General features: G+C 37.5%; 1 protein-coding gene across 12 annotated transcripts in view; it reads right to left on the bottom strand.

Moving 5' to 3' along the window:
• The window catches only part of NFIB (nuclear factor I B), a 458,972-nt gene that overhangs the window by 52,871 nt on the left and 381,450 nt on the right, over positions 1–24,651 (bottom strand). For all 12 annotated transcript variants that reach the window (XM_058695324.1, XM_058695325.1, XM_058695329.1 and 9 more), the window contains exons 4-6: positions 20,153–20,221; positions 13,921–14,041; positions 11,011–11,129 (exon numbers count right to left, since the gene is read on the bottom strand). In XM_058695324.1, coding sequence (XP_058551307.1) covers positions 11,011–11,129; positions 13,921–14,041; positions 20,153–20,221 — 309 coding nt within the window. The remainder of the gene's footprint in view (positions 1–11,010; positions 11,130–13,920; positions 14,042–20,152; positions 20,222–24,651) is intronic.

Raw genomic sequence — 24,651 nt, 5'->3', positions numbered from 1 at the left:
GTTTGTTTTCCCAAAACTCCCACAAGTAATTTTTACTGTTACTATAAAAAAAAAAGGAAAATATATATTTGGGGGGGGGGGGGATACTGCCTGTGGCTCCACGGAGTATTATAATGTAAGGACATGCCCACGGGTCTTCAGTACTGGAGGTTACAAAAATATATAAAATATGAGATGCCTAAATGTAACATTTGCAATTTAGCTGGCTAAAGGCAAAACAATGTATTTTTGAGAATACAAGTGAAGAGAATATCTGAATATCTGTTTCCAAAGACTCTTCTAGATGTAAAATTTTATGATTGTGTGGCAAATGTGAATAAGTCCTTCCCACACACTCCAAGTTAACAAAAAGCTCGGAATGTTATGACAAGACATATGGACTTAATCCCACTACAGTAGTTTCATGATGATGCCAGATGATTCAAAAAAATAATTAGCTGCCATGTTAAGAAAGTATCTCCATATATATATTTACATTTATCACACTCTAAAATAACTCTGGAAAACGGCAAGCTACATTAAGAGGAGATAAGATATCATCTTCAATTAAAATTTTCAATCTTTTTTTAAAAATGAAATCAGTTCTTTTTTTAAAAAAGAAAATATGGTAGCCTTCATGTGAAATAAATGAAAATTCTTACTTTAATCATTGAGCTGTTTAATCTTAACTACACTTGTGCATATTACTGTATTCTTCAGCAATTTAAAGCATTCGTGATCGTTTAAGTCTCTCCATTGTATACTTCAATCCCAGTACGTTAAGCAGCATGTTACTACAAGTCTCTATCACATCTCTATTATAAAAAAAAAAAAAAAAAAAAAAAGTCTCCAGGCTACACCTACACCCAATAGAAAGTTAAAGCTCAAACCACTTTGCAGCTCACAAACATCTTCCTGAGACATTTAAAAAAAAAAAAAAAAAAAACGACAACAACCCTTTGAATAATGAAGAAGAGTGCTAAATGAATGCTGAATAAATGAAAACTACTTTTAAAAAATACTTCAAAATGCTTTTGTCCATTAAGCAATTTCATTTTAACAGACAGACAATGGTAAAGTGTCTTGAGTAATGTCAGAAAACCTTGCTTGCAAGGAGGAAAAACACCACACAATTATGCAGGATTTGGAGTATATTTTAGTCCCTTATTAAATATTGGCATAGGTAAATAGCTGCTATTCACCATGCCTCTGGGGAAAACCTCTTGGCTATAGAGGCTTATTAGTGTTAAGCATCTGAGAGCCATGGACTATAAAATAAAATCAATACCGTAACCTTAGCTGTAAAAGTCAGAAAGATACTGGAAGAGTTCTAATTTAACAAGATTACAGATGAGATTTTAGAGGAGAACATTTGGGGAAAAGCCATGCATTTAGAAACATTTATGCTACAAGACATCTCAAGGTTTCTGTTGTTACTAATGCTGTTATTATCCATGCTGGTAATGGTTAGGGCTGATTTAACTGATGTGTTACTTTAGTGGATTTACAGGAAAGTCCTAGAAATGATCTGGAACTTATTTCAAATAAAATCATTAAAATGAGGTAGTAAACTAATTGCTTAGGAACAATTATGATTTGATGTGGTTTAGTGTGGTAGAGGAAAAAAATCACGAAAATGTTAAGGTCGTTAGTTCAGCCGCTCAATGCAAATATGATTACTCTGCACAATATTCTATTTCTCTTAATGGAAAAGTAGCCAAAACTGGTATAAATTGTAGTGTTTAAGTTCAACCTAAATCTGTATTTTTCCTCTAACAAATGTAAATGAAGAAAAAAAGAACCTTCTGTCAATGAAATTACTATGATGGCATATTTATTTTCCTAATGGTTTTAGAAATCACGTGAAATTGATCAGTAACAAAACCTCTATTTAGTAATGGACCAATTACATTTGTGAGATAATGTCAATGAAACAGAATATTGTCACAGGATAATGGTCTCCTATTGCTACATCCCTAGTCATTTAGAGAAAATAAATGTTGCCGTCTGGCTGAGTCATTTATTTTCAAAGTAGGAGACACTGATCCCATAACAAGGTTCTGTTATAATAACTCAATCTCTATCAATCATTTGTTGTACCAGGATGGTGCAGGACAGGACATGTATTTGTAAGAACTGCACATTCCTCAGCTATAAGGCAAAACATATGGTGCCTGCGAGCCCATAAACAGCCCAATTATTGTGTTATTCAAAGACAGTATTTAAAATAAACATCTAACAAATAATTTAGGAAACAGAAAACTTTCTGAATTTTCAAAAAGATCCATGTTAATGAAAGCTTAAAAACTCAAGTAGTGCAGATCTAAAAATTCTTTTTGTTCAATTAATTTAAAATCTAGAATTTTGGACAAGAAGGGACCTTAGTATTCAACCCTGTTATTTTGCAGATGAAAACTCTAAATCTTTCTGAAATTAAGGGATTTGTCTAAGGCCACACCAGTACGTGGTTTCCTGATCACCATGATAGTGCTTTAAGCATAAGGCAAAAAATTGAAACAGAACTAAAATATGCACATATGGATATATGACATTCTAGACTTTAGGATTATTTTTATTAATTATGGGTTTTAAAAATTTTTTTTAACATTTATTCATTTTTGAGAGACAGAGTGCGAGTGGGGGGAGGCGCAGAGAGAGCCGGAGACACAGAATGTGAAGCAGGCTCCAGGCTCCGAGCTGTCAGCACAGAGCCCGACGCGGGGCTCGAACTCACGAACTGTGAGATCATGACCGGAGCCGAAGTTGGACGCTCAAACGACCGAGCCACCCAGGTGCCCCTTTTAATTACATTTTTTTTTTAAACTAAGCTCTAGGCCCAACGTGGGGCTTGAACTCACGACCCCAAGATTGAGTCATGTGTTTTACCAATTGAGCCAGCCAGGCGCCCCAAGATTTTAGGATTATTTATTAACAACGTCTTAGTATTAAATATAAATGAGATCTTAACATGACCAGTCCAAGGACTGTATTCATGAAACCCTACAGTCTACACACCCTTCTTACATTACGTGCATTTATCTGTATTTAAGTTCCATGTATTAGGGGAAAAAAACAAAACAAAACAAAAACGTCATAGAGGTTTTATAACTAGTTTGCAAAGCACATCACGATAACTTGTTTGGACAGTAGTTATGTAGTATGGGTTCTGCAGCAAAATGAACAAGGGTTCCCATTTTACTTCTGCTACTTATCATCTGTGTGATTGATGTCAACTTTCTTAATCAATGTAGTGATTAGTTTAAATGATCTGTAAAATGGTTTTTCTTTTACTAGCGTTGAAAAGCAAAATACATGTAAAGTCTTGGCCCAGTCCTCGAAGGTAGTAAGTGCTCAGTAAACAGTAGCCACAAAGGGCAGGAAGATCTGGTTTTCCTCATTTACATGTATTTATTGAACACAAAATTACGTTTCTGTGGTTCCTTCAGCAAATAGATGACATAGAAAAAGGAGTTAGAATAAAAATTGTTAATACAGAAAAACAGTCAATATAACTATTATAGGTTAAAAAGAGGCTGAAAATACAACCACATTAAATGGACCGTTTTGGGTCCCCACTTAAACAAAACAGCCTATGAAATATTCTGGGGAATTTAAACATGGAATACATATTAGGTGGTATTAAGCAATTATTATTACGTTTGTTAAATCGATGCTAGTATTGGGGTTGTGTTAAAAATAAAAATAAAAACACTTAGACGTATTTATAAGTAAAATGACAATGTCTGGGCTTTAATTTTAAGAAAACTTCAAAAAACAGAGAGTTAGTAAATGCAACAACAAGATTGGCAATGTTGGTAACAGTTTAAAGCTGGGTACATGGACGTTTACCTTATGAAGCTGTCTACTTTCATGTTTTCCCAAACAAAAAAGCTTTTAAAACATCATGTTTCAACATTCAATCCAAGTCTCTTCTCCACATTTATCTATCACAAGCATGCATATCTTGTTCGTTTTTTTAGTTCAAAAACTTTTAATCATGACACTAATATTAAGAGATAGGTTTAAAAAAAAATCAGAAATACATTTTACTATCTCAATACTTTGTTTTGACAATTCTTCCAGAACCCTGAAAACTCATAAATTCACCTCCACTCCCCCATTTTTGTTCTACAAGATTTAACAGACTCTTCCGTGAAAAACTGTCCATCTGCCAAGACAATGTTGAATACTTTCAAATTCTCCTATTTCTCCATTTCTCCCTAAATAGGTTAAGTTTACATATTTATTCTCTAGATGGGTTGTGGGACGACAGAGGGGAAAAAAACCCAGCCTTTAAAAAAGAAGACCTAGGCTCTGCTCTTCATTATCCAGACACTTGGGATAAGACAGCCCCTCACTGATCCTCAGATTGCTTAGCTGAAAAAGAAGGCGCTTGAACTACATCTTGCTTAGGGTTCTAATAATCCGTGTTCTATCCCTGAAAAATCAATCTCTTACTGTATATGATATTCATAGTATAATAACTCAAAAGGAACTGGCTTTCTAAACTACTTTAAAATAAACTTAAACATGACATCAATGTGTAAAAGGATTTGAATTAAAACCTTTTATCACTCCAAGAAACTTTGCAAGGCGTACCATCGCACTGAGCGCACCATCTCTCATGGGTTTTCCACTTTCCTATTTTAGGCTGTGCTCCATCAATCCAGAGACCCAGCATTAAATCGCAAGCTGTTATTTTTCCAAACTAATTATCCAATGTCGTTTGTCTGAAAAAAAATGCTATATTTTCAAGTCATGAAGTCTCCAGAGCACTGAATATAACTTTCCCCTATTAAGTAGTATTGGTCTTTCTAACAAGTCCCCAGGTTTGCCCCGTCCAAAATACTCCTCTTGTTAGAAGCTGCTGATGAAAGCTTTCACCTACGATTTATTGTTTTTCTTTCTGTTCGAAAGATGCTCACGTTGTGATTTTTCAACTATAGCAGTGTAGCTGAAGGAGAAAGAAATATAGCAGGACAAAGGAATCCCCGGAGTGTGGAGTTTGCTCTCCAATGGCATCATGATACATGGAGAGGTTCACAGAAAGTTTGGCAAGAGCTGCAAATCATTCACTTTCGATATTTTCAATTATCAGCTAAACAAACAAACAAAAAACCTTAAAAATTGTGCTTGCACATTACATTCAAACCATTTCTTGACGTGTACTTATCAAAAGCACTTATATGTCAGATTTTGTCCAGCTCAAAATTTGATATTTGAGCACTTGATATTTAATCCTTGTGATATAAACCTTAAGAATGTAAGGAATTGTTGGTGTTCTATCTGGTTCCCAAAGGGAGCTTAAAAATCCTTCCAGGAAGATTACTAAGCATTTGCCTTGCCTTCTTCTAGGACTTCTTTAATGTTAATGACCCCCAGACAGTAGTTATTCAACTGTTTGTAAAAGCTGCTCATTTATGCAGCTCCCATATTTCTATAGAAATCTTTCCTTTTATTTCTTCTACAGAAATCTTGAGATTGTATCATTTGTTGAACTGTAGTTAAGGTTAAAGCACTGTTTTCCAAAATTTGAACCTAGGATTAAACCTCTCTGTAGATTCTTGAGTGGGAAAAAAAAAGATGTTCTGACCTCACAAACTTAAACACGGTCAATATCCACTCAAGGATAGCCACATTGATAGCACATGGCAGTATATTAAACATTCTACAAATTGATTCATGAATGAAAAAAAAGGTTACATTTTTGTTACAATGGAGTTTTCCAAACTCAGCTGAATGCTCTTGTATCCAGTGTGCCTATTAACATTCCTTCAACTCCCACCAAGAAATACTGGTCTCTTATTCTGGTTCTATCATTATATTTTCTATGACTGACTGAACTCATGATGTTGGGTTGGCATTATTATTCTGTAGCCCAGTGTTCCCTGGAGACTTTTGGTTCAATTCATTGGATATTTAACACTACATTCTCGTACAACTCTACGAAGCGGAACCTGACATTTAGCACAAGATTTAAAACTACACTACCAATGAAACAGTTGAAAAATTATTACAAAATATCTCTAGGGCTAGGAAATATATGAACACTTCAAAAGACTAACTGAAGAGACTTATTTATGTGATTGAACTGTAAATTTTTAAAGTTAGTGTTATTTTCTAGTACTTAGAGCAACCAGAACATGATGCCTGAATACTACCTATTTGAGAGTCCAGTATACATTTTTAAACTACCCTTAAAATTCTAATAACCTACCAATATACTGCTAAGTAGTGCTAGTTTCGGGTAACATACCAATTCATTGATTTTTGTGTAAAGATTTACGTCCCATACTGCTTAAAAGTAAACTAGTTCTGAGGCACAGACAGTCCCCTCATAGTCTGCTTTACATGATTTATTCTCTGTGAAGAACCTTTCTTCATAAATAGCAGAATATTATTTTTCTGCTCAGCAGGTCAAGGGCTGGAAATTTAATTTATTCATATTTATGTGCCCAATGCCTAGAAAACCTCCTGGCAAATAAGAGGCATTTGATAAATGTTAATTGAGTCCAATTACCTAAAATCCTAAGTGTGTTGGAATTAGTAAAATTTTACTGCATGAAAAGGTTTTTTGGAATTTACAATTTATAAAACTAAGTTGTTTAAATACTCATCAGACTGAGAAGCTGCTTAGTTTTCCATTTAGAAAGCCCAGCTGTATATAACAAATATATTTACTGTGTCATAAATGTCTATTAAATAGTGTTTTAGGAGCCTTATATGCAGACTTAGATGAATCTGTAAGTATTAGAATGACAATGACAGAATGTGACTGATAAAGCATTGTTTCAAATATCCAAGCATACCATTTGTCAGTCTGTTCAATTCCTAGGTATTGGGGAGCCTGGGTGGCTCAGTCCGTTAAGTGCCCGACTTCAACTCGGGTCATGATCTCGTGGTGCACGAGTTCAATCCCTGCATAGGGCTCTGTGCTGACAGCTCAGAGCCTGGAGCCTGCTTTGGATCCTGTGTCTCCCTCTCTCTCTCTCTGCCCCTCCCCCACTCATGCTCTGTCTCTCTCATAAAAATGAATAAATAAACATCAAAAAAAGTTATTAAAAAATTCCCAGGCATTATCATATGACAAGACTTAGCCCCATGAAAGTAATTTATTAGAAGAAAACACAAGACCTATTTCTTTTTTTTTCCTCTTTTATTAGAAGTTATAAAAAGTACTCTAATGATTTCAAGAAAAGTACATCAAGTAGGAATTGAGTCTCTGAAATGGCTCAGGTGGAAAAAAATTAAGGCACACAAGATCTCATATGGTATTTTTTGTGTGCTATTGGAATAAAAGAAGTTGTCAGCATGCACATTGATAAGCTAATCTGGTTCTATTAATTTAACCATCAAAACTGAAAATGATGGAACACCATATACAAAAAACCCAAGTTTTCAAGTGCGTTGGAACAGTCAGGAAGTTTAAGGCTGGGAAATTCATAGAAGAGATTAGCAAGAAAGAATGCTTTAGAATCTAGGAAAGAAATGTAACAGCGGCTGTCTGGCTCTTTGTTAATGGCCAGTTTTCTTTTTTCCTTCCCTTCCCAACATGTAAAAGAACACAAGGTAAAAATATAAGTATTACATAATGTAGATACTGATAAATTTAGTTTAGTTTCCCTCACTATATATCAGGGGAAATTTAAGCAAATTATATAGATTCCTACCAACTGTCTGACACTATTACATAGTGCTTAGTTTTTAAATGTTCATGTCTCTATTCTGCAAAATTAAAAATTACAATTCTTTTATGACTAGGACACTGTAACTTTCCTGCATTGTGAAAAAAGAAAAGACATACAAATATGAGTAATTATGCTTATAATACCCTAAAATAAAAATACTTTTTTCATTAAATTATTAGGAAGCATATAAATATTAATTATTACATAAACCTAGATTTTTTTCACTGCAAATTTGCCTGATTTCTTCTTAAAATACACCGAGTATACAGTATTACTTTAGTGATCTTATATCCTATATTTTTGCCTACATGGAATAAATCTCAATGGTCGTTTAGGTTGGTGTTCAGATTATAAGGGAAAGTAGAAGGCCACGTATTGTCCCTAATTTTGTTACCTTTAATTCTTATGTTTCAAAAATTAGTGTTGCTAAGGGCTCTGGCAGGCTTTTAATATACAAAGTGAACACTTAACAGAATCAGGCGTGCTTGGGAAATAACTGATGGTAAATTTTAAACATTTCTGCCAATTATAAACACAAGCATATTTCAATCAACCAATACGTAGTTATTGATTACCAATCAGCGCAGGGCTTTGTGGGAGAAACAAGTGTAAGACATGGACTAAAGCCATTACACATATCGAGTGGTGCTCGGTACGCCCTTTAGAATAGTCCCTTCATGATGGGCAAGTGTGTCTGAAGAATAGTGGAAGACGGACAAGAACAACCATGGGGCATTTTATTTTGCAAATTTTAAAAAAGCAATTTTCTAAGAACAAAAGGACTGCATCTGGCTTAGCAAATTTAAAAAGATAGTACTGTACTGCCCTCATTTTTTTTTTTTTATTGTAGTTCAAGTCTTCTTCCCACAATGGCTTATTGTGCACATTACAAAGTCTTCAGGGTCTTCAGAATTAAAGTGACAAGAGTTTTTTTTTTTTTTTGTAAGTACACTTGAGAATGGATCATTCTTCCTTACTCTTAATATAATATGCCCTTCCAGACTTCTCCAGTAATTCTAGTCATCTTGACAAAAGAAAATCACCAAGACAATGCAATGATTTTACAAAGAGAAAGAATGACAGTTTCCCTTCTACTTTTCAAAAATGTTTTATAATATGATTTGAGATTGGCTTTATTCAATAGGCTGAAAGAGGAATCAATTTTTAAAAAGTGACACTCTCTATAATAAAGAACACCTACACTTCTGAACAACACATCCATTCCCACACATTCACAGTGTTATTATTATTACCATTAGAATCTTTTCCAGAATAATTTTCAGAAGGGGAAAATATGGCTTTGTTTAGAAGAAACTGACAATGCCCAGTTAAACAAGCAATAATATATAAAGGGTTGAGGGTTTTGTTTTTTTATTCTTACTTCTGCAAATCTGGTGAAAGTCCCAGAAATACTATTTCTTGCCTTCACTAATGAGACTTATGCTCTATCAGTGTTTCATTTATCCAACAAATATCTTTTGTGCCCCTACTATGCACCAAGGTGCTGGTTACATAATAGCTAAAATAGATAAGGTCCCTGCCCTCACAGCGCAAACAGATTTACACAATGAATCCCATAAATGAGCACGTAACTATCTATTACGAGAACAATGAAAGGACACTATGGGGTGTCAGGAGAGAAAAATAGCAAGATCTAATTTAGATTGAACTTCCTCAATTTAGGCTGGGACTTGAAAGATGCCAAAAACTGTGCCAGATGGAGAGTTCGAAGAGGAGAGTTCCAGAGGGCATGGCTTAGATGAAGCTCTTAGGTTTTGCCTTCCCCAGTATTACAAAGCAGCAAGTAAAGTGCAAGAAGAAACAGCAGCCAGCACCTGCTGAGGCCAGGGTGGCGGTCTGAGGCCAGACAAGGAACAGGGCTTGTCCATCATACAAGAGAATTTGGATTTTCTCCTAAGAGGACTGGAAAGTTGCTGAAGGATTTAAGCCAGGCAGTAATATGATGGTATTAAGTTTTATAAAGACCCTGTCTGCTGTCTGAAGAATAGGTTTGGAAGAGGGGGAGGTCATCTCAGAGCCGAAACTCTCCAGCTGATTTTCAGATCCTTCTTTAAAACAGCCCATCACCTCTCCTTATTTCCTTACCCACGCAGTGTCCCGCCACACAGTACAACGTGGCCATTCTGAAACTCTTGCGCAGTGCTTGGCTCTACCTTTCCCTCTGCCTGCCTTGCCCCTTCTTTACCAGTTAACAATCTCAACATGCTAAAGGAGACCCACCTGACTCAAAGTCCAATTCCTCCATGAAGTTGTTTCATTATTCTTTAAACCCTATGGCGCGTGGTATGAAAATGGGGAGCAGCAAATAAGCAACGTCTATATAGCAACGTCTATTTATAGCAAACGTCCATAAGTAATATTCAGCAGCTCCTGAATAAGGAGCTGATTTTGACTTTAACTGCTATGCTTCAGAGTCATTTGTCTCCTGAGGTAACCCAGTACACAGTCCCCCAACCTGAGATATAGACACTCAAGTCATGGGCTAAAAGCCATTGGTAAAGAGATTTTTTTTCTTTTACACTTTTAATAAAATGTAATATCTGATGTAAAAGATAAATTTTCAACTATTTTTTATGCTGCTGATGTAAATCATATTTACACACATACCAACAAGACACTGGAGTTAGCTAATTTTTTAATTTCTATGTTTAATACTCTTCCTCTCATTGTAGCCAAAAGGCATGAGGATGTCTAATGAAATATATTTAATCCGATAGACTTTAAGAATGAAAAAGAGCTAAGTCTCCATTTAGAGAGCCAAATGACGTCTATAAAATTCTACTTTTCTTCAAAGCTGCCCTACAACTGGGTCATAGTTTCATCTAGAAAGAACAATTAGATTGACCCAGACACAAAGTTCCTTACATTACACTTGTATTCATTGTTTACGCTGCACCCACTTCCCAAATGGGATTATGGCTTCCTTGAAATGGGAATTGTCAGTAACTGGCACCTGTAAACCGCTCAAAGTGTGGCTACTCCCTGAAATACCCCACACAGAGTAGCAATCTGATCTCATTGAATCAGAGCTTGTAGTCTTGCTGCAATCCAACCCACGAATGCAGACAGACATCCATAATTGGAGGTTCTAAAAGATCATTCCGTCCGGGAGAAAAAGTCCAATAGACATGGAAAATAAGGGACTTTTGTAACTTTGATGACATGTGACTGGTACATTATCTAAAAATAATTTCACTGCCATCATTTTATGAAGAAAATATAATCCATATCGATTCAATTATGAAATTTTGACTAAATGGAACTTTTGAAGCCAGCTGGCATCGTACTCGAAAGTCTCTAGAGGAACCTCCTTATCGCTCACCTTGATCTCTTTCATGCCATGTTCGACTTCCAGCAGCTGGTGAATTCGGAGAGGGATAGAAGTCTCCTGTAGGACTTGGTTCCATATTTTCATCTATAGATATAGTTTTGGGTCTTTTGCTGTTAAAATATGATAATAGTTACATTAGTGGGCTAAGACAGCGTGTAGCATGTGACAGTATATGATTTGAGAAGATTTTTACTGTGAAAGTTTACATAAACCAAAGTAATAGTCTCCCAGAAATAATTTCTGAAATAATAGAGTGTATTCAAGACTTCTATAGGCATAGCAAGTATTTCTAGTTGTATATATCATTTATTACACCATATTATAACTGTACCTGCCTAACAGGTAGGATGTTTATTATATTTACCTCTTGAAGTAGATTTCCAAAGAAATTTCAGGACTAAAAAGTGTATTCTTGATGTGATGTGTGTACTAATTCTCAAACTGTTAAGACTTACCTGACTCTTATCATTATTATCAATATTAATAATATTCATTAGCATAGCACTTGCCATTAACAATGTAATCTTTTCATATTAATTCAAAGATAAGGCAATTGACTAAAGTGGAACATGAACTTTGGAGTGGAACCAGCCTCGTACCAAATCTTGACTAGACCACTCACTACTTCTTAGTAGTAAGCTCCTTAACCTTTCTAAACTCATTTAATCATTTATAAAATGGAAACAATAAAACCTAGTTCAAAGGGGAGTGGTTGAGAGGCTTAAATGAGTTATTAAATGGAAATCTCTTAGTTAAGTGGCTGACATTTAGAAGATACTTATTGAATAGTAATTATTATCAGCAATCCTATAATTAATAATATTTAAAAATTCTGTTATACTTTATTGATTATAAATTATTTTATATATTCTTTATATTCTTCTAAAAAGTAGGTTAGAGATCCTTTATTTTTTGTTAAGTTTATATATTTTGAGAAAGAGCATGTGACCAGTGGAGGGGCAGAGAGAGAATCCCAAGCAGGTTCCACACTGTCAGCAAAGAGCATGATGCAGGGCTAGAACTCATGAACTGTGAGATCGTGACCTGAGCCAAAATCAAGAGTCAGTTGCCTAACCTACTAAGCCACCCAGGTGCCCCATGTGATCTTTTATTCTTATGATCAACCATGAAATACAGGCCATTGCCAACTTCAAACCAAATGATATACTTCTAAAATGATATATTTTAATAAAGAAAACATGGTTCATCCCAATTATTAAGAAAAGTAAATATATGGGCACCGGGGTGGCTCAGTCAGTTGAGTATCCGACTTCAGCTCAGGCTGTGATCTCAGGGTTTGTGAGTTCGAGTCCCACATCGGGCTTTGTGCTGACAGCTCAGAACCTGGAAGCCTGCTTCAGATTCTGTGTCTCCCTCTCTCTCTGCCCCTCTCCCGCTCACACTCTATCTTTGTCTCTCTCAAAAGTAAGTAAACATTAAAAAACAAACTAAGAACGCTTTAAAAGTTTTTTAAAAATAGTAAAGTAAATATTTAGGGTAGAGCTTAAAAAGCTATTTCATGGCACAGCCCATTTGGCATGATATACTGTTTTCATATATTCCCACCAATGCCCTGTTAAACAGTCATAAGGACTATGAAAATGGATGTGTTTCCTTCAATTAAGAAAAAAAAGAACCCTTATTCACATCTCTGTAGGTAAAAACTAAAAAAAACGTATCTTCTGAATTAACTATGCAGTGCTAATAAACATAATGTCACATTATGCAGACTCCCATACATAAATCGGTCCTCCTTTTTCTTGCAAGTGGGGAGACAAATTTGGAGAAATTCCGTGAATTTCCCAGGGCATGTTAGTGGAAGCAGCCTGATACAAAGTAAGGACTTCTGACTTCCAAGACGGCCCCGTTTTCGCTGCACTGTTTCCAAATCCTAGAAGCACACGTACCTCTGTGTGTATTCACCAATGTATTTGTGATTAATATTGGACTCATGGTTCCCAGAGTATGAACATGATGTAAAGATGGCGATTTCTATCCATGCAAAACCACGGTGAGAGTTAATAATTGTTCTTTAGTTTATTTCTATGGTATCCAAAGTTAGGATGCACATGTTTTCAAGCTCTCCATAAAGCTAATTCTCTCAGCTGTGAATCAGCAGTGAATACACAAGAGAGACTGAGAGTGAGACAGAAAAGATTTTCATAAGGAAATAACAAAGAAATGTTTTCGAAACCGTTTTTATTGTGAATGGCATAATATCAAAAACCAAATGGCTGACCCATCAGACCAAATAAGACCGAATCAGACCAAATAAGAAAGTACTATTCACACTCAATTGTAGAAAAACTAAAGCATTTTTAAGACCCAACTATGTCACAATTTTAGTGATAATAAACCAAATTGCCTTGCTATGCAAACTATATGAAAATACAGTTTGACCATAAGTGATATAAAATTGAACTCAGTTAATAAACACATAAATGGGCATAGCCCCATAATTAATTCAAATGCAACTAACTTTCATTAGAACAGCTTAGGAAAATAATCACCCATATTCCCTTATTCTTAAAAAGTGGATATCATACAATGAAATGTTTTGCTCTGGAATTCATGTATGTGCTTACATTTGATCACGGGTGTATGTAATGCTCTGGAAAAATCATTCATATAGCTTCAGAGTTGCTTTGTCCCACCCAAAAGATTTTTTTAAATGCCTTGAACAACAATTACATTTAATTTTCAAATATCAAAATAAATTTAATCATCTAAGATGAAAAATATATGTAAAATCAGCAAAAAGTCTTGAGCTCTTTCTTGGCTTTCTTTCCCCTCTATCTTTACCTACCCACCCATCTGCATATCTACCTACCTTCCTATCTGCACACCCGTCTACCAATCTGCACATAGACCGAGAATAAGCACACTTCTTCCTTCAGTTACCTGCTTGGTGGAGAAGACAGTGACCTCTGAAGATTGACCCCCGAGTTCATGTCATGATAGTATGGTTGGCTCGGGATTTCTCCAATTGGGAAGTTGACTCCAGTTCCCTGGGTTATGGGCGCTGAGGAATAAAACAAAAAGAAACATCAAGAATGACATTTACACTTGCCATCTCTTTTTGAATGTAATAATCTAATACTTGCCATGCCCCTGGGCAAACTTTCTTTACCCTGAGACTCGAACCTCAGCCATCCACCAGGGTACAACTTGGAAGACTTCCTCATGATGCCAGTGTTCAAGTTTGGACACTGTTCAAGTTTGAGGCACTCAGACTATAATCATTGATTACCACTTCCCCTCTTCCCAGTCCCCAGCCTTCTTCCCTCACCCCTTTGTAACAGTTGTCACTACATCTGTCACCACACTAGTCTGTAGATGCGTCAGAGGAAACGACATGTTTCCTATTGCTCAACACCACGCAAGGTGTTTTGTATATAGTCGGTTCTCAAAAACCAAATCATTTGTTCAATAAATCAAATTAGAATATTAACATTAATGTTAGAATGCATTAGAAAACATATTAATCATTATTTGATATAACTAACTCTTGTATTAGGGCAGGTATATGAGTAACATTGACACATATGAACATAAAAGCCAAGTTTTTTCCTCCCAAAATACACATTGAGGTTTCATGTATGAATAGTTAAGTGTGGCTTTTACTCAATATTTATGTTTTGTTTTTTAGTTTTTATGCCCAAATTTATAAAAATCACTTAAAATGTACTCGTGGAGTTTTACACTTTAAGGTATTATTTTGTAAATCAAGGAATCTTAATCGTTTAAACATCCAACTTTTGATTTTGGCTCAGGTCATGAGATCGAGCCCCACATTGGGCTCTATGCTGACAGTGCAGAGCCTGCTTGGGATTCTCTCACCCTCTCCGTCTGCCCCTCCCCCATGCATATGCTCACACTCTCTTTCTTTGAAAAAAAAAAAAAGGAAATCTTTTTGAGTTCGCTGATACATTTGGAACTGAGATGTTTATATATAAGTATTGGTTTTGATACAATGGATGACATCTGTTCCAATTTTAAAAATTGGTTTCTGGACATCTTGAATAAATCCAGGAGGCAGCATGTTGTATTAGAAGGAGAAGAATCTCGGGAGGTAGCCATTGACTCTGAACTCCCTCTGCCACTTCTGAGCTCTATGCTCCAATTTCCCAAACTGTAAAATGAGAAGAATAGTAACCTAGCACCTATGATTATTTTCAGGATGAAATGAGGTAAAGAGTGATCAAAGCCCAGCATCCTGTCTAGTGCATAACAGTCATTCAACAATGGGAGTTCCCTTCTTTCTATGATTTCTTCCCCACATCTCCTCCCTGGCAGTCTGGAGTAGTTAGCAAAGAGTGAACAGTTCAAAATACACCAAAAGCAGATGAAGAGGTATAAATGAACCTATTTGCTGCAAATCTGTTCATTCAACAACTTGTTACTTGTGTCCATTACAGGCAGGTGCTGCAAGGGATTCAGGACAGTCTGAGATAGTTCCCGTCCTTAATAAAACAGATTGGACAAAAATCTGGGTGAACAAGGGGCGCCTGGGTGGCGCAGTCGGTTAAGCGTCTGACTTCAGCCAGGTCACGATCTCGCGGTCCGTGAGTTCGAGCCCCGCGTCGGGCTCCGGGCTGACGGCTCGGAGCCTGGAGCCTGTTTCCGATTCTGTGTCTCCCTCTCTCTCTGCCCCTCCCCCGTTCATGCTCTGTCTCTCTCTGTCCCAAAAATAAATAAAAAACGGTGAAAAAAAAAATCTAGGTGAACAAAACACTTAGGAAAAAACCAGAAATACCAGCGTAATGCAGATTATAATGAAAATGCCCAATGAAAAACATGACCAAGAAATTCTATAGGACTTCATGGGAAGAAGAATCTAATCCACGCTTGAATGATCCAAGAACTCTGTGGAGAAACCATAGCTTGTACTGGACTTTGGAGAATGAGTAAGGTATTAAGGGGAGGTCTTCTTAACAGGGGGTTATCACAACAGCAAAGTCAGTGGCAGAGATAATATGCAAAGTGAGACCAGGCAGGTTGGTGTCAAAGGACAGTGCTTAAGAACAGTTTCTTTCTTTCCCTATTTCTATCAGGCCTTCAAAAGCTCTAATGAGAGAAAAGGTGTCCTGGGACTATGGCAACAAAACTCTAGAGCCCTTGTGATTCACTCGAAGAACACACAATCTACTTAATCTTCCTCTCTCCTAACTGATTCAAGTTGAATATATGACTCCAAAAGGAATGCAGATTTTCGAGGAATTTTTCTTACCCAGAATTTTAATGTGTTCGCTAAATATGTTCTCTGTTAGCTGAATTGTATTTTTTTAAGTGTCTACGTATTTTGAGCAAGAGGGAGAGAGAAAGCGAGCACACACGTGCACAAATGGGGGAGGGGCAGAGAGAGACAGAGAGAGAGAAAATCCCAAGCAGGCTCCACACTCCCAGCATGGAGCCCGAAGCGGGCCTCGATCCCATGAACCGTGAAATCATGACCTGCGACGAAACCGAGAGTTGGACACTCAACCGACTGATCCACCCAGGCGCCCCATGAATTCTATTTCAATATCAGGTAGGCCAAGATTAACCTTAAAATATTTTTAAGAAAGTATGAGTAGGAAGCACATGCGTTATTGCAGAGAATGAATCAAAGAATATACAATGAACATCTCTCTTCCCATAATAAAAATAAAATCAATATATACAGGATAATCTCAGCTCCAAACTTCTGGAGTTTATACCTTCTGCTAAATCACTCTTTATATAATGCACTTTAACCTCATTTTACACTGAAAATGTTTGTATTCAATGTGTAACTGTGCCTAATGGCTTGAATTCTTTGGGCAGCTGAAATGTAACTGTTTGTTGTGGCCTGAGGTACACCGGAGGTTAAAAAAATGCAAGGTAAAAAATCCCACAGTAACCATATGCTTTAAAGTTTATTATTAGAATCATGTTCTATGTGACAGTGGAAAGCAGGGTATGTGCTCGGAGGAGGCATTTGAGGGACTCAGTGAAAGTCAGTAATCTGTCCAGCCTTCTACAAGTACTGGATACAATTCAAAGAACTGAATTACTAGCAGGAAACTTACAGGTTATATCTTTTGTAAAGTATTTGAAATGTATTAAGCTATGCAATATTTGAGCGAAGATCTGTAGTTTCCATTTCATACATCTGACTTAACAGTCAACACAGATTGCTTGGCCATAAACATACTAGATGAAATTCATAGCAAAATAGTAATAAAAAAAAATCTTTGGAAATTTTATTTTTCTAAATTTTGTTGCAGAAGGATTGTTAGAGAGGATCAAGACATCAATAAAAACGATTTCTACATGAGCATTGTAAAAATTTAGTGTGCACCCAGGGGCGCCTGGGTGGCGCAGTCGGTTAAGCGTCCGACTTCAGCCAGGTCACGATCTCGCGGTCCATGAGTTCGAGCCCCGCGTCAGGCTCTGGGCTGATGGCTCGGAGCCTGGAGCCTGTTTCCGATTCTGTGTCTCCGTCTCTCTCTGCCCCTCCCCCGTTCATGCTCTGTCTCTCTCTGTCCCAAAAATAAATTTAAAACGTTGAAAAAAAAAAAATTTTAAAAAAATTTAGTGTGCACCCTGGCATTAAACGGGAGAGTGCAAGAAGACGAGTAGATTAATAACAAACATGGCCAACATCTGAAGCAGCTCTCACCAAATGTATGTAATAACAAAGAGAGTATATGAGCATGGCAAGTCCCAAGTTGATACTCCTGTTTAAAAGCCTCGGAAAGAACTTCCATCAGACGCAAAGACCAGTGTTAGCGCCTCTCCCGGAAAACTGCAAGCAATCTGAAAGCTGCAAATCATGTTTAAGAGGCCTGCCAATATCCTCTTAGAAAAGGAGCGCCGAAGAGCCTCAGATTCTAAGGGTTGGAGGCCAACCCCTCATCTCTCTCGTTGTTCTTCTCACTCCAAAAGCTGATCCTAAATCAACTTTTAAGATGGAGATAATATCGTGCAACAGAAAGATCGCTATCCTACAACTGAGCAGCTCCATTAGGAAAGTCAACACGCACATTAGTGGGTCACATGATAGTAAAACCCTGGAGGACAGAAGCCATTAACATACCGTAAACCCTCGGGAAGTCAGAACTGGTGATCTACAGCAGAAGGGTTGTGCTGAAGTTTCTGCTTACTTAGCAAACCCTTATTTCATAAACAATGAAGTTCAATTGTGTAAATAAGGTTATGATGTGGATATATTAAAACACTTAGGAGAATAACTTCTCAAGTATTTCACAGACACCTATTTACATGCCGAGTAGAAAATAAATGTTTGCTGAATAAATTAACTAATGAATGAAAATACAGATAATTAATACACGAATTACAAATCAGTAATGTGTGTCCTAACAGATACCTTAAAAACCTCTAAGAGATGACAGTATAAGCGTAAAAAGAATGAAGTATATTAAGTTTACCTCACTTTTCAACTGTTACAGAGAGGTATGTTTCTCACCTTCTCTTATGTTTCAAATTCAGATTTTTTCAAAATATCACTCTGGGAATTTAAAGGTTCTATGTGGTTGCCCTTCTGTAGCATCTAGCATAATGTTACCTAGAATGAGGAATTAATAATATGTTCTAACAGATGGTTGGTCTGTCCTCACAAGGAGGAAAATATATCATGAAACTTGGAAGAGGACAAATTTAAACAAATAATGGTATAATGTCTCCTAATGTAGCAGTATAGCCTCTCTGCTAAAGAACAGTATAGGGAAAACACCCCCCCACACACACACTTTCAAATTCCCCCTTCCTTACATGATGCCCGAGAGTGGTAGTAAGTCAGGCACGTTCCTTTCCAAATTAAAAATAAATACAGAAAACTTTCAAATGTCAGAGGCCTTCCATACCCCATTATCGATCAGGGAAAAACACGCAAGGCTCATTGCCTTGGTCAATGAAGCAGACCATCAGAATCCTCTTGTCTAGTGAACGAACCCTGGAGTTGCTGGGATATAGGATATTAGATTTCGGTCTACACTGCCCTAAGTAAACAGACCCATGAAAGAAGTCTTTGGGCGCATATGTTCATCTACTGGAGAATATGTCAGAAAGGATAAGTTATTTAAGGTCTTAAGTGTTCACGTATATGACGCCCTGGGATACATGCTGTTTGCACTGGCCACTCTAGAAACTGGAACTCTTGAAGAAACTATGGTCCAAAAGACCTCCTAGCTTGGGGATCACTTTACTGACCATAACTCTAAAAGACCACCTAAACTTCCCCTCCATGATTAGCTCCGTTCTTTTTGGATCACCCTAATTCTTGTCCATGACCTCGGAATTTGACCCAAATAGCAAACACAAATGAAACGAGAACAGAATGCCACCACATCATCTGAGTGATATCATTCCCAACTGTGACGCTCTCTAACAAAATGTCAGGTGAACAGCCTTCCAAGTTACACAAATAAGCTAAATCGGAGAAGAGGGCAAGAAGAAATGAGTCCCCTCCTTTAACAATCAGCCGTGCCTTAAGAGCTACCTCTGTACCCATCAGCTATAAGTAAAAAAGTTGAGTCAGTAAACTACTCTTTGGTCTAGGTAACTAGCTGGCCAGGTGAACTTCCCGGAGAAAAATCTCATCCGGCCTGTCAAGAATGCTGTCTCAGGTGAGGTGGCCAGTGAAAACAATTGCACATTGTTTCGGATAACAATGCTTTCTATCTATATCCAAACGACAATCTGCAAAATTAATTTCTGTATCCCTCTCCATGCTGCATGTTAGCGTGTATATCCTGTACATCTCCAAGTCTCCACCAAAATGTTAGTAAAATGAAAAAAGCACTTATCGACAGGAAACTTATGTGGGTTATCATAACAAAATGGAGCACATTGAATTAATCACGCTTCCTTTGATATGAATGACCATCTATGGTCACAGAGCGAGCAGTGAATTAAATGGATACCAATAACACAGCAATCAGAGCAACCCCCAAATAACTTTTGTACTCCAAAATTTGAGGATTTAAATGCAAATATTTTGGAAAATCAGACAAAATAGATTCACTGATGATTTTATCAGCAAGATGGAGATTTAACACTCACATTTTCTTAATAGTGCATTTAAGTTTCAAGATATAAAATATGTTAAATCATACCGTATAATTAAATAATAAGAAAACAATTTACTTACTTCTGGATACCCTCACAAGTTCTGATACATTGAAGACTCCAGATTTTACAAAACTATCCTCCAGGTAACCTGCAAACAAGTATCAAGAGGAAAACGATCAGCGTAAGCAGGAAGCAAATAAATGATTAAACACTAGAATTTGTTCAAGTGTTTTGAAACCAAAGGTTAGAACGAAACCCAGGTATGCTTGTAACAAAGACCAGTAAAAGCAAAACTCTTTGAATAAAATCTCGGTCTGTTTAAACAAAAGTGAAACGTTTAGATGCCAAATAATTTCCCAGGAAAATTTTTCCTCAGCTTTCTAAATATACAGGGCAATGGCTACGGTTTTATTTGCCATGGCCCATGCACAGAGAATGAAGGTTCAGGGGTTCCTACTGATGCACTCAGCTCGGTAGCACCTGGGAGACTAAAGTCTACCCATTGAAAAAAAGAAAGAAAGAAAAAGGAAAACCACAACCACAATTAGAACCTTGCTGGAATTACTTCAAAGGTCTCTCGAAACCACTGTTCTTTCACAAATCCTTCCCTGATTAAAGAAGAGTGAGCTGCCGTTACCAGCACTCCCCCACCCTTGTTCCAGGGTCATGAATCACACAAAAGTAGAACTTGTACATACTGCAAATACTTTGCATAGACCTATTTCCATGCACCTTTGATAAACCTCACATGATTTCACTGCTCTCTCACTCTTGCTACTACTTCCTGGAACTCCCTTCATTTCAAGATCCGGGTACTTTTTATTTATTAATTTATTATTATTATTATTATTTATATTATTATTATATTATTTTTATTATTATTATATTATTATTATTATTTAAGGAAATGGTCTTAAATCCAGGCCTCCAGGAATGCCACATGACCCTTCTGGGACATCCAAGTACAGGGTCCACAGTGACTGTGGCCCACCGACCACGAGCCTGAGTAAGTTCAGTCCTGGGTGGTATGTGGTCAAGCTATGGCCCACAAATACCAGTCATGTCCCTGGCTTCTTGTTTATGTGAAGGAGATGTACTGAGGGTGAAGAGGGAGAGAATACCGGAAGGAGGGTTATGGTTACTCTCTGCTCCCCAGGAAGAGAATAAGAAAAGTCTGAAAACCCTCAGAATTCAAATGCTTCCAGGAAAGCAAACTCTAGATTCCAAGAACAGGCAACTGGATCAGATTTTACATAGAGTTCTAGGGCTGACCAAGAGCCTGGAATCAGGGCAGGAATGTGAGTCATAGGTGGTTTAGCAACAGGGAGCACTCAGATCAAGGAGCTGGGATTTGACTCCCAACCACACGTTACCAGTGTGGAATCGTGGTCACGTTATTAGACTCTTGCTGTCTCCTATTCCTCATTTATAAATTAGAGATCATAAAATTGCTATGAATGGTAAGTGACCGAAGGCACTGATTAAATGCTCCCTCCCAGTAAGTTAGGATTGGCCAGCTGGGTCAACAATCCCCTGTACGTTGAGTTACACACACTGGGTTCCAGACAGTCTCAACTTATTTGTAAATCTTGATTTAGAAATTTTACCAGAACAAAAGCTACCACACCACTTTTGAACTGTACATAGCATGAAGAGACCAAAGATCATTCAATGGGCATGTATGTTTCACTGTTGTGAACCGAGGAGCCATGCATGTCTGAACACGGTATTATACCCACCGTCCACCTTCCTTAGAAACAGAACAAAAGAAAGAGTGAGAAGGAATTATGAGATCTCAGCCAGGGACAAAACTCAGGTGTCATATTAAGTCGTTACTCTGAAAAAATACATACATTTTGAAGAAGGTAATAACCAAACGTCCCCATTTTATGCATCTGTATTTTAAGAAACTCTTACTGCTTGAGCAACTTAATTGTTCACCTGGTTGAACTCATTTCAGCGATTATTGAGAAATGTTGAGGTAGCCTACACTGTACAGGTGCATAAGCCATGAAAACAAAAAAAACACATCGACCTCCTTCGTGTGGTTTCCGGAAAACACATTTTCAATTTTCTGAACCATGCTAGGTTATCATCGTATAAAACAACAAACAGTCTTTGTAAAGTATAACAAATTATACTGTATTCTATATAAGGTACCTGCAAAAAATTTTTAAGTTCATTTATTTATTTTGAGAGAGAGAGAGCATGAGCAGGGGAGGGACAGAGGGAGAGGGAGAGGGAGAGAGGATCCTAGGCAGGCTCCACGCTGCCAGTGCAGAGACAGACATGGGGCTCGATCTCACTATCATGAGACCACAGCCTGAGACAAAATCAAGAGTCTGACGCGTAACAGACTGAGTCACCCGGGCGCCCCCGTGTAAAATTTTATATTTGGCAAATAGATTAAATACAGAGAGCTTATGTATCATGATGGCGGTTCATGTACTTAACCAATCGGACAAGCGTGTCTGTCCGCACCCAAAGGTGCTCTGTAAATGCCCTCCTATCTTTCTCACGTGGTTCCCTCCCTCTGATCAGAAGGCTGTCTGTCTGTAGGCTCTGCTCTCATCCTTCAGTGTCCACCTGAACTGCCATCTGCTCCCGAACCTGTTCCTCTACCCTCCTCTCCCCATCCTTGCGCCAGCCAGAAATAATCTTTTTCTGCTGAATTCACATAGCGCCTAGTTTGTGCTTACTTTATTTACATCACTTCTCACATTGGAGTTTCCAAGACATGTGTTTTCAAGTCTTGTGGTCCTTATTGGATTATCAGCTCCCTTATCTGGGAGAGCGACTGGGTTTCGTTCATCTCTGCATCTCCCTTAACAACTAACTCAGTGCCTACATATATACAGCAACGGCTAGGTAAATGCTTATGGAACAAAAGGTTAAAGTTTAACCTTTTGGAACAGGGTCGCAAATGAACATCTTAGTAATTATATAACAAGGTAGGCACAAATGGCTAAAGATCGAAGGATAAGTGTGCTGATTCTTGCTATTCTCTGGAACTTGTGCTGAGGAGTTTGTTCGGGCTTTGGGGTAGAATGGGAAAGAACAATGATTACCATCAGATTAGATCTTTGACTTTGTTATATACCAATGTATAATTTTAGCATTTACCTAAAGAGTCAGAGTTCAAAAATATTTGTAAAATAAACTGATGAACAAGTGAAAAGTGAACATCTCAATATATTTATATAAATTATATCACGTCATGTAGTAACACTTCCATATGTAAATCTCATGTGCAGTTCACTTCCTTATGACCCCAGTGAGTAGCCAAGGCTTCACTTGCTTTTTGGTCATGCCCATGAAGATGAAGTGGTGTGTGGACATCAGGAACCAAATCAAAAGGGAGGCAGGAGGCCCCTCAAGCCAATCCTACCAGCAAGAAGACAGTAAGGCAGTCACACACACACACACACACACGCACGCACGCACGCACGAATACAGTGACCGTCTCATAGGAAAGGGCAGGCAATTCAGAATGTAGCGTGGTGTTTCTCCATTCCTCACCTCCAATTCATGTTCCAAGGAATTTGAATCTACAAGGAAATCTGAAAGAGTTATTCTGCTGAAACCATGAAAGGCAATGAAAATATGTCAGAACATATTGCACCACACATAGGTCTCACTGGGCTCCACTCCTACATGGGGCATAGGGAGACTTCATTGAAAGGAGGGCTCCCCAGGATGAGCGGTACTGCTTACCAACATGACCTTAGGGGAGTGGGGGCTGGGATGGATCAGGCAATGGGGTAGCCTCGGAGAAGCACCTGAAGGAGGCGGCTGTCTCCTTCACTCCTCTTTGCACACAGCACACACAGCCTTACAATGGACAGACTTACCCAAGATGAGAAGGGTAAAGAAAAGGAGCAGTGGATGACATAGTTCCTGGATAGCTAATAGCATACAAGGAAGCATATAAGAAACAATACTTCTGGCAAAGTAACCGGGGGAGTCACGCAGAGTGTCAGGAGCCCTGTGATAGTACAGAGGATGAGACTCAGCAAAATGCAGGTTATTACTATTAACACAGCCCCATCTGTAACCTCCAGGCTGCTGGGGCCTTCCAGAAACATGGTTTTCGTGTGTTACATGGACCCCTGTGAATGTAAATAGCTGACACAAAGGCCAACGATTTTAAAGCAATTTGGAGACATTCATATAGTAAATTCCCTTCATCTACTAAAGGAAATATGAGCATCTCTGAGGCACAGCAGCTGCTTAATGGTTACAGAGCAATATTACACAACAGCTTAAGCCAAGAAGCAAAGAACAACTCGGCATTTATGTGATGCTGTATTTACACTACATGTAATGCTTTTTAAAAAATAAAATTGAGTAGCAAATAAAGACCTCTGCAAACTGAAAATTCTCAAAGGCAATATCAAATTATATTATTTTACTTCTTTTTTTATTTTTCTCTAACAAAAGCAACAATAAATCACTACTCAGAAGTTAATATAGTGTTTAACCTCCTTTACAAACAATCACAAAGGGACACAATGGCATATCTAACTGTTAATATCTCAAATTATAATCAGCTCCATTTGAATGTTAAACAACATTTAC

Source organism: Neofelis nebulosa, chromosome 12 (genome assembly GCF_028018385.1).
Source record: "Neofelis nebulosa isolate mNeoNeb1 chromosome 12, mNeoNeb1.pri, whole genome shotgun sequence".
NCBI classification, from domain to species: Eukaryota; Metazoa; Chordata; class Mammalia; order Carnivora; family Felidae; genus Neofelis; species Neofelis nebulosa.
This window is presented reverse-complemented; position numbering and strand designations above follow the sequence as displayed.